The following is a 16,651-nucleotide window of genomic DNA, read 5'->3' as shown; positions in this document are numbered from 1 at the left end:
GGTCCATATCTTAGCAAAAGCCATTAAATAATTTTTATCTTATTCTAATAATAACAACAGTAAGTTTACTTCTGTCTTATTTTCATGTACCTTTCCTTTTAGAGGCCTATGGCTTAGTGTTCACAAATTAAAAAATATTTGTAAATACACAAAAATAAAGTTTAACAGCACACAATGTAAAAAATGATAAATTTCAAAACCATTACATTACTATTATTGAAAAGTGCACTACAATTAATCTGTAGGTCAGAGATGCTTTGATGGTGGTCATAATTTCCATGATTAACTCCTCAACAAATTTTTGCATCTTCTTAATTAAATGAGAAATCTTTCATCCACCAAGGTTTTAGATGCCAAATTCTTCTGCCCAAGTGTATTACGAATAAACCTAAATATCTAAGAACATTTTAGAAAAAAATGTGTTAACAAAGAAATACTTAAAACAGTATATTTCAGTACCTAACATAAAATAATAGCTTCATATTATCTTTAAGACATAAATAACATGAGTGAATTAGGCGCTTAACTGCCTTTAGCATTTTTGAAATATTTTCCAATATCTTTCCACCCTGCAATATGATAGAATTATGTGATTAATTTTAACAGATATTTGTGTTTTCTATTGAAAGTTATTTGCAGCCTCTTTATTCATGACAGGCATGTGAATAAAATTAATTTCTCACAAGCCTATTTGACAAAAAAAATCAAAGAACCATTTTATAAGCTCTCTATAATCTTCTGTCACCACAAACTGCTAACCTACTGCTTTAATTATCTAGTTAACTATATAAACTTCCATACTAACCCACATTTTTTAAATATTACTTTGTTCTTAAATTAAAATTTACCTCTTGTTGCAAATATGTTAGAATAGCAGCTAAAACAAAACTTTGGGAAGCCAGATCCACAATGGAGAAAAACAGGATATCAAAGATGAGCAGTGTTGTCTCATTGCCATAGTAGAGAACATCACTGAAAGAGTGTCCTTCATCTACAGAAAGAAAACAAATTTTGAAAAATTATTATTTCTGTGAAGTGCAAGCTTGTGGAGTTCATCAGTGCATGCTGAGAAAGCTGATAAGAAAAAGGAAAGTCAGAGCAAGAGCGAGTTATGGCATTCTATGGCATCATAAGAGCTAGTTACGTCATTCTATTTAAGCAAAATAATATTTTTCACTTACAAAATGACTTAATACTGACAGAACACAATAGGAAAAACCCATGTGCCAAATGCAACTTTATTCACTCCTGAAATATCAATCAGATTGTTTAAAAAAGGCTGCTTTGAACAAGAAGCAGATGTAACTTCCTTGTCACTGAAAATTTTAGCAAGTGTTAACTCTGGCCTCAACTCAACAAAATAATAAAAACATACACTTAAAGCCTTACTTAGAAGGAGGTTCAGAGCTTAACATTATCTTTGTTCATTGGTTAACAGTTTCCCAGAAAATGGGTCTTTTAAGCTTAAAATACCTTTTTCATAGCCAAAGTAGTCTAGACCACTTATCCACATTATTTTATCAAAAAGCACCACTTTCAAACACTTAAACAACTACAGAAAATAGATTATTTTCCCTCTTTCTACTTTTTCAGAAAAATGTCTAAGGCAAGTTTTATTGTAAACAGCATATTTTCATTACCAATTCTGTATGTCCTACTGCCATGAAATCATGATTTGCATCTAAACTTCTGGGAACCATGGCAGTTTAAACCGTCAAACAATATATCAGCGCTTATGATCATGAACTTTGAAACAATGGCAGTCAGAAGACCAAACCTTTGTCGAATACTGCACAATTTGGAGACACCACATCACGCTTATACACTTAATTCTAACTCAGACATTGCATACCTGACAATATTTATGGCTGAGTAGACCTGGGCTTTAGAATAGGCTTTTGGATTGACTGATACTGCAAGGTGTGGAATCACAGACTGAGGCTGAAGAAAGTCCTAGTTATAGTTTTAAGGCAGATACTGGCTATCTGGCAACATTTATTACTAAAGATAGTGCTTCACCACAACAGGGGAGGAAAACCCAAGCCTTTAATGGATTAGGTGTAGCTTAGACATCTAGACTGAGCAAAAATATCAGACTACAACCATAGCGAGCTTGAAAGCATGTGCTGCATTCCTGATTATATAGCAGGGTTTGAGATTCAAGTTAGGCTTCAGCTTTTGCAGCCCTGGTGTCATAGAGCAGGAAAAGTTCTGCACAGCTCAATGATGTAATCTGCAGATTTCTATTGTATCAAGAATAACGATGTATTTAGAATGTGTAGTGGTCGTCTGGTAATATCTATGGATTGGATTATGGTTCTGATAAGGTTTAGCATTTCTGAACAGTGAGGCTGGAGAGACTCAAAATGAGGGCTTGCATCACCTTGGATCACTAGTTAATGTTTAGTTTTCACGCAGGTGATGGCCATATTTATGCTTAGAGGTAGAATCAGGATCTGAACTAAGGATTTCAAAGATAATTTTTGATGGATTTAGTACAGCTCAGGGACTGAGGAACCAGACTGGTGTCAGGCCTAAGCTCACAGCTCATATTTCATTGCAGTGTGGATACTAGTCCCCAGACCACATGTGTTAATAGGAGGAGACCAGGACTCCTTGGAAGTGGAGGACCTAACACTGGATGAGGATTCCAGTGATGCAGGTGTTGGTCACCTGGCAGTAATTATGAATAGGCTAAGGTTTTTAGAGCCTTGGCATTTCACAGCATCAATCTTCCAGGGATTCAGTTTTAGGAACCTAGGTTGAAGGTTTTAGAGATATGGTCAAGGACTTTCACTAAATCTATTTTTAACACATGTACTGGTCACTTGGAAATACTTATGGCTAGGTTTAGCATGGGCTTGGGATTCGGGATGATGCATTGGAGAACCCAAGTCTGACTGATTTGAATAGCTCCAGGGACCAGAGTCAGAACTGGTGTTGTCCCTGTTTCTGCTGGAATACTCATTTTTGCTGTAGGTATCATCAACGCTTAAAAAGCTTCAAAATAAAATATTCAAGAACCCAAATTAATTAGTGGAGCCTGCAAAGATGACTGATGTATTAACATCAAGTATTCCACTAAAACATCCTCACTGTGATCAATATCCTCTTTAAAGAAATTGTATATCTGTACTTTAGTTGTTTCACAAGAAATTAGGTTCTATATAAAAAAAAATAGCATGGAGCTCTTTAAATACTGTGGGTCTTTTTTGCATTTACAAAGTGGATATTGGATCTATATAGCAAGTCAAAGGAGCACTTGATAAACACATGCACGTCTCTACACAGTATCCTTTCAGTTGCCTAAAAGAAAAAACATTGCAGTTGAGTGACAAATTATAAATAGGATTTCTGTAACCTGAAGAACACCTCTTAAATAGTTCCCTCACAAGTGGTCATTTAATTACCTCTCCTGCTGTAAAGTCCAGTTTAGACTGTAAATCCTGGGAAAGAAATCTACCCAGAAACCTACATACTTATAATAGAACAAATACCAAGTCACAAATCTTTTTACCATTGTAAAAAATACTTTTCTCTATTGGTTCCATGAACTCCATGCCAAGAATCCGTTCAAGCAGCAACTTATCTTTAACAATATAATCCATTTCTTTATGAACCTGTAAGAAAAGGAAAAACAATACTTCTTGTTTTATGATTTCAAAGAAAAAGTACTTGTTACAAAGTGAAGTACAGCTACTTAGACCTTTATGAATGAAAAAAAGCACTGGTCTATTCCAAGACAAAAATAAGTACATAACAAAAAAGGATTTGTCATTTTTAAGAGCAGGCTGCACTGTTGGACAGTATGCCAATTTTTTTTTTTTGAATGAAGCACTATTCCAGTTGCCATAAAGTCTTTAACAACAAGTCTTTAAGCACATATGCTTAAAGAGAAAATACAGTCTTTCAGATTTACAATTTTTAGTCTCTATTTACTATAATTATACTTTCCTTAATATAGTAATGTTAATGTACATACGTGATCAATAAAAGAGCCGAGAAATTTGTTCATGGTGTTGTATGCCCTTGTGCTTTGTTCGAAAGTATTTGCAGATGAGTCCAAAAGCCTAGCAGGACCACGTTTCTGAAATATAACATGACCATGACTTCAGCAGAAAATTTACATATTTTAAATAACATTTACAGAATACAAATATCTCACTTACTCTTGTTAGGGTTTCATGAATCCTGTCATAGTGCAGTCGCATTTTTCTTGAAATGGAAATCTGAAATGTCTGACCATCTGTGTTCGGTAATAAACCTCTCTGACTACATAGATTTTCCTATACAATTAAAGCAATTGTAAATTAACATTATTAATGTCATTCATAGACCCCCAAAAGTTAAAAGCTTTTAATTTACTCTCTTTCATGTACACATAGTACTTAATATCTCTAAATATTTGAATCCACTGCACTCTTGGTTCTTCTATAGCAAGATTTTCTTAGGACATGAAATCCTGCCCCCTGCTGTCACAAATACATACTCCTCTTTTAACCTGTGTTCAGTTCATTACCTTCTAACACATCTTTTGACACTGATTTTGAAGCCCTTTCTTTTATGTTTATCATTTATTCTATACTTGTTCTGCTTTTTTTGTGCTTTGGATTCCTGACGTTTTCCGTTTGTTTTTCAGGTCACATTTAATAAATCTCAAAAACACCACGAAAATAGAAAATTCGACATCTCCATAGGGAAAAACCTGCTTTTTCCAAAACTATAATAAAATAAGCAATTAGGAAAAAATTATAGGAACAAACAAGTAAAAAATATTATTAAAAAGATTCCTCTACATTTCAATGTTTGAGATTAAATTTTCAGATGGTTATGGTTTTTTCTGTCCATTTATTATTGAAATAGCAATATCCTTTCTCTAAGGTACTTTCTTCCTACTTGTCCCTACAAAGATGAAAGATACAAGATTTAGTGTAAAGTGCTCCAGTCTTGTATTAGACATTTTACATTTGCCTGATCTTGCAGCAAAGATACAACATACGACAAACTACCAGAAAATACTTATTCAAATTCATTTCTGTAAAGAATAGGTTATATCACCAAAGGACAAGAGATGGAATAAAATAATTTATTGGAAGAGTAGACGTCTCTTTATTAGAGTTTTTCAGATTTGTCTCTTTATGAAAGCTTCTTGGTATGCATCTTTTTGAATGTGGCCATGAGCTTACCAACAGCTGGTATCTTTTAAGTATCGTAACTTGGTGCAATGTAATGCACAGGTGCAGATCCATAATGCAAAGGTGTGGGGTTTTTTTAATAAAGTAAATATTTAGAGCAGGTGTAAACTTTATTACTTTTACTTACTGCTTCTCTTTTTAGGTTCATATTCATTTCTTCCATATTGGTATCTGCATGTCCATGCACAGAGCGACCGTGGATATAATAACCAAAGCAGCTGTGTGACAAGAGAAACACTGAAATCTAAAGAGATGGGGGAAGAGAAGAATACTTTAATTAAACATTATAATTTTATTTTTGAGCTTTTGAATTCACAGAAGAGATAAGACCAGCCCTTCTACACATACAAAGTAGGCAGGTACCAAAATAAATATGGCAGAAAAATATTTAATAACTCTTTTACTGATTAGTTTTATCTATGTTTAACACCAGCTTCAAGTTCAGTTCATCAACAGCAAGGATCACTACTTAATTCCGCAGAGCTAAAAAATTAAAGCAAAGTTATTAGTTTTTATTTTGATTCAAAAGTTATTTCTATGATAGATAATACATATGCATCATTCCAGTTGAGCTCCTAGGAGACTGTATTTAATATTACTTCATTCAGTATGATACAATGCTTATATATCACATAAAACCCCAAAACTAACTCTCTCTACAACCCCCTTGCACTACATGGGTTTTTCACAGAAGAGGCATAACCAAGGTTGGAAAGGTTTATAAAAGGGGTTAATCTCTATGTTTTTAAGAAGTTCTCGCCCAATGAGCTAATCCAACCTGTCCTGACTGCACTCTTCTTTGGTTAAAAAGGAATTCCTGCAGTACAAAGCTTCAAGACTTGTATTTAAACTAGAGAAAGGGAAGTAGTTCAGATGTAAGTGAAAATGCATGAAAAAGGTGATAACTGTCCAGGAGGGACAACAGTTCAGTGGTTGAGGGACAACCACAAGATAGGAACAGAAACTGAACATAAACATGTTAAATAAAACTAAGACAGCTGTGTCTGTAAGACAAAAGTACTAAAATGCAAACCAATAGAAAGAACGGCAGCAAATGGTTCCACACCTAATTTCTGTCATAATTTGTTACTTTTCAATTCTGTATGAGCATATGTAACCAATTTAACTTCAAAAAAACCCTAAAAATCACACGTCTAGAAGAACATATTGATACCTGTGATTCCAGAATGTTTTTCCAATTAAAGTTTAACTGCAATCTTCTTGTAGATTGCACCAACAAAGTGAGCTGAAAGAAACACTAACTTTGGCTGTTAGCTAGTAATCTCTGATTAAATTAAATGAATAAATATTATTTAATATTCTTAAAACTATTGTAGATATTATTCTGTTAAAAATGCCACCGTACAAATGAGACAAAGAAATACTTACATTGCTCATGCAACACAAATCAACAAATTGGCTTATCTTATCTTCAACAAATCTTTCATAAAACACAGAAAAAAATATAACCTGAAATAAATCAACCAAATTTTCTTTTATTAGTTCATCAGATTTGACTTCGTTAAGCAATTAACTTCACAGTTTAACACCTACAAATTACAGACTTCTGTAGTGGCCACCATTGCATTGGATGCTATGAAATGGGATTGACACGCTTCCTCTAAGAAGTAAATTGTAGCAATAAGCTGCTTTTCATTTTGAACTTGGAGATGCTTCAAAGTTGTTTAAAACAAAATAAAGTAGTTGTATAAATTCACATCTTTGAGAGGATTAAAATTCTGGCTACAAAGTAAGATGACTCGTAGCTCAGAAGATTAATTTTGAGTTCCAAAGGTGTACCATGCTAAAGCAGCTAAAAGTCTCGATCAAGCAAAACAGTTAAGAATATATCCAATGCTATGATACGTAGTATGGATGGCCTAGTGATATCTCCTAGCTTCCAAGAGCCAGCCTGGAAATGATAATTCAGTATATCATGTGTTTCACATACCTGTAAGAAGGCAATGGCTAGCCAGAGTGCAGCAGACACACCAAATCTTAAAATGCGGCTCCAAGGAGCTATGTAACTCTCACTGCTTCTTGTAAGGCTGGAAGAAGAATCCATTAAAGCCAGGTTTGAAAATCCCACCACCTGAAGAGATCAGAAGGTTAATATAACAACATGAGGCAATTAATTGTATTAATCATGACCCTGTTGTTTCCATCACAACAGGAAGTAAGAAGAAAAAATTAGGAAAAATGGACCTGGGAATAGTAGCATGTTCACTATGATAGAGCCCAATTGTGCGACCCAGTGTTATTACTGAGAAACATAATTAAAAACATAAACGGTACGTATATGTGTTGATACATAAGTTCAAAAATATACACACTCAAATCTCACAAGAAGTCAACATTGATTTTTACTGAAAAACTCCAAAAGATTCTACTGTTAGACTGCATAGGGATATTATTTCTGCCTAATTTAGCTTTTGGGTCCTATATATTCCAGTGTTAAAACAAATTTTTTATCTGTTTTGCAACTCTAAGAAACTGGTTTTTTTCTTTTTATTGAACAAAATATGTATTTCCCTCCACTGTATTTATGGCTGAATCTATTTTAAACAAACAATCTAGAAAAAGTTCCCAAATAAAAAAGATGAGAGAAACACTGTCTTGAAACACTTGAGAGGTGAAAATTTTGTGAAAATCATTCAGAACGGGAGCTGCACCAGAAACATATTTGGGGTGGGTTGACCCCCACCACAGTGGGATGGGGAACAGGAAAAACAAAAGCAAGAAGACTTGTGGGTCAAGACTTGGGGGCCTTGATGCTGTGCAAGTGCTGTTCAGCAACAGCCAAAACATTGGTGTGTTGTCAGCCCTGTTTCAGCCACAAATCCGAAACACAGCACCCTGTGGGCTGCTGTGAAGAAAACTAACTCTATCCCAGCCAGAGCCAGTACATATTGAACAGCTCCTCACTTTTGCTGCCCAAGTGCTATCTGCACTAGCCACGTAGCCAACACTGCCAGGGCGACCGGTGCCAACCAAGCGGCTGCTTTGGTGCCAGACATGAGGCCTGAGGGGAGTGAGACGCTTCCCAACTTCCTCCACCTGTTACTTTTCCTGGCTTGTTTTGTGTTACCTTGCAGCCTGTCACCATGATTAATCAGAACTGAACAGTCACTTTATCAAAATTGGTAACTCAAGAAGACTGGTTTTGAGCAATACTGAAGTTCCCCCTGTGGTGAGCAGCTGATTGCCATATCTACCCCGGGCACTATATATACTTCTAGGGAAACTACATTCCAAACTTCAGCATGACAATGACAGTTTTCTCAATCTTTAGATTATCTGAGGTTTTCACAAACACCAATTTTAGCCTATTTAGGTATCTTTCATGACTTCCTCCACCATCAGTGGCAAGAAAGGGATTCTCCAGAGGGAAATTCATAGCAGGAATTATAGAGCAAGATGTTAACCACCCTCTACTGGGAGTAGCCTCTCCCTTCTAGTAATGCCAGGAACCTATGAAGAGTAACCTGAGGAGACTAGTTAGTTTTGTGAATACGTGCTCTTTTTAATCCCATTCCTTCATTGTAACATGTCATAGAAGTTGTTCCTGGCCAGTATTTAACAACAGCAAAAATACTGGTGTAGTGAATGAGGAAAGTTTGGGGTTTTTACTGTATATAATTTAAAAGAAAAATAGGAAATTTAAAAACAGAAATAAAAACCAAATAAAAGTATTAAAAATATGTAAAAGAACCTCACATAAACAACTATATATGCTACACACTTTAAGAGTACTTCCCAAAATAAAAGTATTTACTAAACTACAGAAGAAACAAATCAAAATGTTTTTGAAAAGCTAAAGCACAATTTCTTACAATTTCTTAAGCTGTAACTGAAGGCATACTGCCTTGTGCTATGCCATCAGGAAAAGAACTGGCACATTTCATTTCCTGCTTTATAAAGGGTCACTATAGCAAATTAGCAGGAAGGAAGCTCAGTTCAGATAAATATAAAACCAGAAATAAAGCCGTAGACTGTGGCAGGACTGTGGCTCTTGTGGCAGGAGCCAGTAGGTAAATAAAGAATTGAGTGTGTACACAGATTTATCAGTCTCTTAAGCCATTTAGGGTAACTCATTACCTTAAAAAACCCAAACAAAACTAACAAAGGTCTCTAAGGTAATTAAAGGTTGATTTGTTTTTTTTTTAAGTCTTCCTTAATTAATACTGTAATGACCTATACATGCATACATATAAATTAAAAAATGTATTAAAATAATTATTTTACTAAGTTACGTGTTTTCAAGTGAACTTAAATATCATCCACTATTACCACAGAGAATGCAAGAATTAAAAACCAGACCCTTAGGTTACACTCTGGTTGTGAATCATAAAAAATTAATAACAATAGCAATAATAATTGTAGTAATAATACCTCCAGAAAAAAAAGAACTGCAAGTACTTGAAAGAGGGGATTTATCTTCCTCACTGTCTGAATTTCATTCCATTCATTTGCTATAAAATATGTCCTCCATATGCTCACAGGTGCGGCAGCACTTTTAATAACACCTTCACCTAAAACGAATACATACAATAAAGCTCTGAAGTTTAATACTTGAGATTAATATCTGAATTTAACCAAAGCTGTTTGCACAAACAAGCATAGTTTGAGTTACCTTCAACTGCTTTAAGAACTTTGCCCTTAGGTCTTTCCCAGTCAATAAAGAAAATATCTATAGTAAGTTGTGAAACCAGCAATTGTAAGAATTGCAGAGCCTAAGAAAGAAAAAGGACAAATATAACAAGTAAGGACAGCAACAGCATATAGACAAAGATGAAGAAACAGTCATTGCACATGTCATTCATTAAGCATAACAAGTAATATACTTGACTATACTTGAGACTGCAACTTTGTAACCAACTTTTGATAAATTTTTAAAAAAAATTTAAAAGCTTGGAGTAATGGTAAGTCATGTGACGATGTCCAAAATAATGAAGAAAATACAGCAAAGCAACAAATTCCAAAAAAATTTACTATTTCCCCATATTAACCTGTATTATGAATACCAATTCAATATAATACCCATAATTAATAAAATACTTGTATGTCCCATGAAGACAGAATACCGAACTCTGAATTCTGCAAGTATGCTTGAACATAATTATTTTAATCTGTCTTCTTTTTAATCAGGATCTGACAGCACTTATATTCTGCTTTAAAAGAAAGCACTTGATTTCTTGATATGGTCTTCTTTTATTTGGGTTTCTTTACAACTTTATCCTTGAAATAAGAATTTTCCATAGATCATCTTCCTTAGACACTTGTTTCCCTATACAGACTCCACAAAATAAAGGTCTATGGAAATATTACTTAATTCTTAGAATAAAATAATTGTTTACATCTATACACTAATAAAATGAACTGTAGAAGATGTTTAAAAACAAGCCTACTGAAAATATACAGAAGCATATGTTGAAATGTCTTTAATGCCTGAGGAAAAAAATATTTACCTTTAAACTAAACGCACATGCTACGTATGTAACAAAACCTTCTTCTTGAGATGGAAGTGGTAAAAGGACAGAGACAAACTGCTGAGCCTATAATTGAGAAGTTACATTGAAACAGTGTGAACAGCATATGTAACAACATACTAAGTGCTTAAGAGTGAATAATGTTTTGCAGAAAAAGATCAATATTTAATGTGCAATCATTTTGAATTTGTAAGGTATTTTAATTGACTATTAAGCAGACTGCAAGTACAACAAATCCTAAGGAAAAGAAACAGGTAAACACAAAAATTTAAGCACACAAAACAGAATATGATATAGAACTTGCCTCAATAGTCTGACCAGAAAGGCAAAAAAAAAAAAAAAAAAAGAAAAGAATTTTTGTGTAAACATATATGCAATATTAACAGGTTTTTGTAACGCCCAAATCTGGAAAAATACTTACTTTGAAGAACACAAGCCAGTAAATTCCTGTGCCCACTGTGATGACAAAGAAAACATTGGCAAGATCTCCAGCATAAAACAGTAAGAACTTCAAAACTGTCTGCAATTATAAAAACACACTGTAGAGATCTGTAAAACTAATTAAGTAATGCATATGTACATTCATATAAAATGTTATGCAGCTCACAATACAGGAAACTCTAGTAGTGAAAAGTAGCCTTGAACAAAATTTTTCTACTATGGTCATATTTACCATATTTATGGTATATTCAGTATCTGAAACTCCTACGTGCTAGTCTTTGTTCAAAGAAGAATTGATCTGAAAACTAAGGCCACTCAATTGGTCAGAATAGTTCTGTAAATACCTTTATTTTTAGCAAAAATAATTCCTAATAATTCCATCAGAATCAAAAAAAATGCAAAAAACCTTCTTCCTCAAGTGGGCCTATGTCCAGATCACTGTTCTATGCAGCTAGGCTATTTCAGTTACCTTAAGAAACATAAGTTATGTCACAGGGAATAATAGCAAAGTTCTCCTTAAAGAGAGGAAGACATGTCCCTACCAGCTGTTTATACCTGCAAGTCAATTATAGAGCTTCCTGTACGCCTCTTCCAGCCTGCAGTCTTGAGAAGGGACCATAACACTGCAAGCCCACCCAACACACCCAACGTGATCTGAAGAGAATGAAAAATTATTTGCAGATATTTTTCAAAACCACAAAATAGAAGTAAATCATTATATTGACAAATTAAGGAGCGATACAACTTACATCAGTCTGAATCTGAGCTTCTGACTGATTCATCTCATAATTGACTGAGAAGGAAACCTGAATATTAAGATAGAGAAAGTAAATATGCATAGAAATTCTGAAATGCTACAAGCGTTACAGACAGTGGTAGTTTCCACACTTTTAGTTGGTGGGAATTCCCATCTAGGGCTACTATACAAGTACAACATATACCTTCTTTTACTTTATACATCTGACCTGGTGTGCACATGCTCTGCTACACTTAGTGCAGATTTTACCAACAGTAATGCTGGGGATGGATGCCTGCTATCTGCAAGTTACTAGCTGTACTTAATCACAACCCTTTCAAATGTGCATAACTTTTTTTCTTCTGAAAGGAGACACCAAAGGTTTGATACTTTCCCTTTTATCAATGTTGATTAAGAATAACTTTAATGTAATTACACCAATATGCAAAATCATAAAGTGAGCTCTTACATAGCTCAGACACCATTTTGCTTCTAGCTTGAATGAAATAAAAATTGTCACACAGCATCAAAATTACTCCCTCTAGCTTAAATATCTATCTAACCTAAGACCTATTTTGACTTTGGTCTAAAAGATTTGTACAACAAAGAGAAAATATTTGTCTTGGTTTTATAGCATTCTGGACTGAATCCTTGTCACTGCAAGGCTAAAGTTAACACAAGTATGACAATTATTAGTATTTTTAATTTGTCTTAAAAAAAGAAAGGACACCCCCCCCCCCCAAACCAATCCCTCCTCACCCCCACCTTGGCTACCCAAAACATTTGTTCCTGTCAGAGCTCATTCCATCACCTCACTTGGATTTAAGTCTCAATATGCTCAGTTACTGGAAGGTCAGTGCTTACAGAACTTGGAACGAAATTCAATGTATCTTTTTACTTGCATAAAATTTGTTAAATGCAACAAGACACCCAAAATTGACAACACCTAAGTAGATCAGATGTAGATGTGAGGGTGAAATAGTGTAACATAAAATAGAGAAACTGAAAACAATTGTTCCTGCCACTGCCATTCGAATGAATTATTTTCTAAAACCAGTGCTGTTTCTGTGGTTAAATAAAGACATCATTTAGGCAGGGAAGAAGTGTCTGACTAATTTTTCTATCTTTCTAATTCCCTGTCCCTTCTTTCCTTTCATGCAGCTAATATGGAACACAAGGAATGCTTCTAGCACCAGAAATTTTTAGACTAGATGTCTATCTGTACTGGAAGGCTGAACTGTTGAAGGTTGACAAGCAGAAAACGTTAATATTATAATTGCCCGTCGTGGGAGGGAAAAGGGCAAGTAGGAAATGCCCCATCTGCATCTGCTACAGAAGAATGTGATGGGTTTCAGTAGAGGAAGATGCCCCAAACTGGTCTCCAACCTCTCTGGCTACAGATTTTTGGATTATTTCACTTTAATTCTTAGAGATGTGTTGTAAAATAATACACAGCAGATAAAACACTAAAGGGTGTTTTAGATACGTTACCAATATTTTAACTTAAACTACAGGTGACCTGAAATGTCTGTGTCAACAGCCTCTTCTTTATGCATTTCTTTAAATAAAAATATTCAATTTCTTGCATAAATTGCTGCTTTCAGTGCATTCCATAAAGAGTACTTTTCCTGTTATTTTCTGTGCATATAATTTTATTTGAAATATAGCCTAATTTAGCATTAGACAACCAATTGTAAAATTCTAAGCATTTTAAGTTAAAAAAGACTCAATATAAATTAAAAAGAACATACTTTTAACTGCTTTGTTTTAAAAGCTTTAAGTTTTAGTGAAAACTTGCAACTTCAAAACTGAGCAGAACTAGAAATTGATTATTAGATTTTTAAAAACCCCCCAAAAATGTTCACTCAGCTGGAATTCCAACAGAACTAAAAGTATGATTAACAAATCAGTTCAATTAAGAGAGCACAAAGATCTTACCATCACACTCTGGGTTTCAGGGTTTTGAACAAGCACATCTGTGTAAGCAATAGTAAGTAGAGGAGGGTAGATAGTTCCTCTCTGAGTATGTGACACCAGACGAATACTGCAGAAATACAAACAGTATTTATTTGTAATACAGAAAATGGATGAGTTGCTTGGAAAGTATTGATTGAAACTGGTACTAATAAGAAAATACTAAATGAAAAGAACAACCTTGATCAATAAAATGTGAGTTTCAAACCCAGTGACAAAGCAATTCACATTTTAAAAGCAACCAGCGTGCAAAGGCATGTATACAAATATATAAAAAGCTGGGAAGGATTGCTTATTTGTAAGAAAATACCGGAATCAGTCTTTACCTACTGCTCACATTACGATAGCTGCAACTGAAGTCAATTCCAAAAGGTAACTTTTCTCAAAACATTACAGAATGACCTTTTCTATATTTATTTTGAATTTCTGGCATTATCCTTTTTTCCAGGGCAGGGTGGGAAGGGGTTCTCCTAACATACATAAGCTATTCCTTATTTTTTTAAATAATGTAATATGTAATTCTCTGCAAATGGAGTTAGTACATTAAATTAATCTTCAAGATGATTACTTATATGGATCAGTACTCAGTGCTACTCAGCAATCTCTTTAACTAATAAGTTGTGAAGAAGAACTGAAGGAAAAGGGAGATCTTAAATTTTAGACAGTCATCTCAGAGTAAGACATTACATAAAGGAGAAAAAAAGGTTCTTCCAAAACATATTCCAGTTGAGATGAACTATCAGTAATGACCCTAATGGGTAGTCTCACAATTTCAGTTAAATCTACAAGCCTATTCTGGATTGTACACCAGAATAGACAACAGTTTGTAAAAATACTGAAAAAAAAGAATATGGAGTATGAAATAGCATCCTTGTATAGTCAGTAACATACACATGAAAAAGAATTAACAGAGGAGTTTTTAGGTCTTTCCAGATGACACCTGCTTCTAAGAGGTGACTGAATGCCTGCTAACTTGCATTATGCATACATGGTCTGATTCATCTTACCTGGAAAGTAATCATAGTAATTTTAACCCCCACAAGTCAATGTTATGTTTTCTCACTCACTCATCAGAACACCCTATGGAAACACTTGCTATTTCCAAGTATGCAATGGAAAAAGCAGCAACAGGACATATCAGAAACAACATAATAAAACAACTTTCTTTTAAGACAGTGAAATACAGACTGCACAAAATTGGCTTGATTTTCTATTGACTATATATTATATGCAATTAATCACCTTATTGTTATTTTGCTAGCAATTCGTATTACCCTTGGTAGTTTTCCCAAGTCATTCTCTTTTCCACTTAGTGCGTCCACCAAAAAAAATCGACGAGTCAAAAGCCAGTTGTTCATACTACTGCCTTTGAAAAAACATGACAGTCATAATATTTAAAAAACTAATTCAATACACAAAAAGAATGAAATCAATTAGAAATGAGACATATGCCTGTATGATACATATAACTGTATTCAGGATGTAAAATTACTTATTTTCAACTTAAAAAAACACATGATGAAATTAGATTGCTTTATTTGTGCATATTATTGATTGGGCCAGTGTATGCAACCAAAGCTTGCATTTAACACTATCAGAACTTGCCCACAAATATTAAATTCTTGAAACAGAAACAAGTTATGGTGGGTTGTGGCATCTTTAAAAACAACTCAGTAACAGTAATTAAGACAAATTCTTTCAATTTGCAGTTATTCAGATTACTTAAATTCACAGAAATGTATTATGACAGTCTTACCTTGATTAACAAACATTTCACTGTACTGAAGGTTCAAGTTTAAAACTGGCACAGCCCAAAGATATTGTTGTCCATTGTCACCGTTATATTCAAGGAAGAGGTCATAAAAGATTGGATTAGCAAAATCCAGTAAAAGCTTCGAAACTGAAACTTTGCACTACAAGAAAAAAATGTTAAAATAAAAAGATCACTTTAGCCATTTAATGATTTTATCAAGTTGTGGATTCTTCCCCTACAAAATTATTGTGGAATCTGTGCCATTTCTTTGCAAAAGACAAGGCATTCCAGCTATTTGCAAGCAATTACAAAGTACTAATGATTTTATACAAACCTCTTGGAAATGACTACAATTGACTAACGTGGAGAATGAAACTCTGCTAACATTTTTCAACAGATTAGGAAAAAATATCCTAGCAAATTTCACAGACATAAGATTTAAAACAGCATAAACACTAAAGTCAAGAAACATAAATGCTGAAGTTGCAGAGTGCTGTGTCTGGTTCTGGGCTCACCAGTACAAGAGGAAATGGAGCTACCTGATATAGTCCAGCGCAGGTCACTAAGATGATGGACTAGAGCATCCCTCCTATGAGGAAAGGCTGAGAGAGCTAGGACTGTTTTGCCTGGAGATGAGAAGGCTAAGGGGGGATCACATCAAAAATCTGAAGGGAGGGTGTACAAGACAGAGCCAGCCTCTTTTCAGTGGTGCCCGGTGACAGGACCAGAGGCAATGGGCACAAACTGAAATAGGAGGTTCCCTCTGGGCATCAGGAAACACATTTTCACTGTGACGGTGACCAAGCACTGGCACAGGTTGCCCAGTGCGGTTGTGGAGTGTTGCTCCTTGAAGATATTCAAAAGCTGTCTGGACACGGTCCTGGGCAACCTGCTCTAGGTGGCCCTGCTTGAGCAGGGGGTTGGACCAGATGACCTCCAGAGGACCCTGCCAACCTCAACCATTCTGTGACTATGTGAAGAAATTAAATGTGAAAGTAGGTAGTTTTTTGCATGTGAACAACCATGCAGTCTTTAAATACTCATAGAACATTTCCACCATGTT

General features: G+C 34.6%; 1 protein-coding gene across 1 annotated transcript in view; it reads right to left on the bottom strand.

The window, feature by feature from the left end:
- Window positions 1-315: 315 nt before the first annotated feature.
- TMEM67 (transmembrane protein 67) overlaps window positions 316-16,651 on the bottom strand; it is a 30,043-nt gene continuing 13,707 nt past the window's right edge. Inside the window, exons 12-28 of the mRNA XM_075705354.1 lie at window positions 15,592-15,748; window positions 15,078-15,201; window positions 13,800-13,905; window positions 11,875-11,931; window positions 11,681-11,779; window positions 11,106-11,204; window positions 10,664-10,750; window positions 9,829-9,928; window positions 9,588-9,727; window positions 7,147-7,287; window positions 6,585-6,665; window positions 5,323-5,439; window positions 4,170-4,286; window positions 3,983-4,087; window positions 3,518-3,620; window positions 849-991; window positions 316-396 (exon numbers count right to left, since the gene is read on the bottom strand). Of these exons, the coding sequence (XP_075561469.1) occupies window positions 316-396; window positions 849-991; window positions 3,518-3,620; window positions 3,983-4,087; window positions 4,170-4,286; window positions 5,323-5,439; window positions 6,585-6,665; window positions 7,147-7,287; window positions 9,588-9,727; window positions 9,829-9,928; window positions 10,664-10,750; window positions 11,106-11,204; window positions 11,681-11,779; window positions 11,875-11,931; window positions 13,800-13,905; window positions 15,078-15,201; window positions 15,592-15,748 (1,857 nt within the window). The remainder of the gene's footprint in view (window positions 397-848; window positions 992-3,517; window positions 3,621-3,982; window positions 4,088-4,169; window positions 4,287-5,322; window positions 5,440-6,584; window positions 6,666-7,146; window positions 7,288-9,587; window positions 9,728-9,828; window positions 9,929-10,663; window positions 10,751-11,105; window positions 11,205-11,680; window positions 11,780-11,874; window positions 11,932-13,799; window positions 13,906-15,077; window positions 15,202-15,591; window positions 15,749-16,651) is intronic.

Source organism: Pelecanus crispus, chromosome 2, assembly GCF_030463565.1.
Source record: "Pelecanus crispus isolate bPelCri1 chromosome 2, bPelCri1.pri, whole genome shotgun sequence".
Lineage (NCBI taxonomy): Eukaryota > Metazoa > Chordata > Aves > Pelecaniformes > Pelecanidae > Pelecanus > Pelecanus crispus.
The sequence above is the reverse complement of the archived record's forward strand: the minus strand, read 5'-3'. Positions and strand labels throughout refer to the sequence as shown.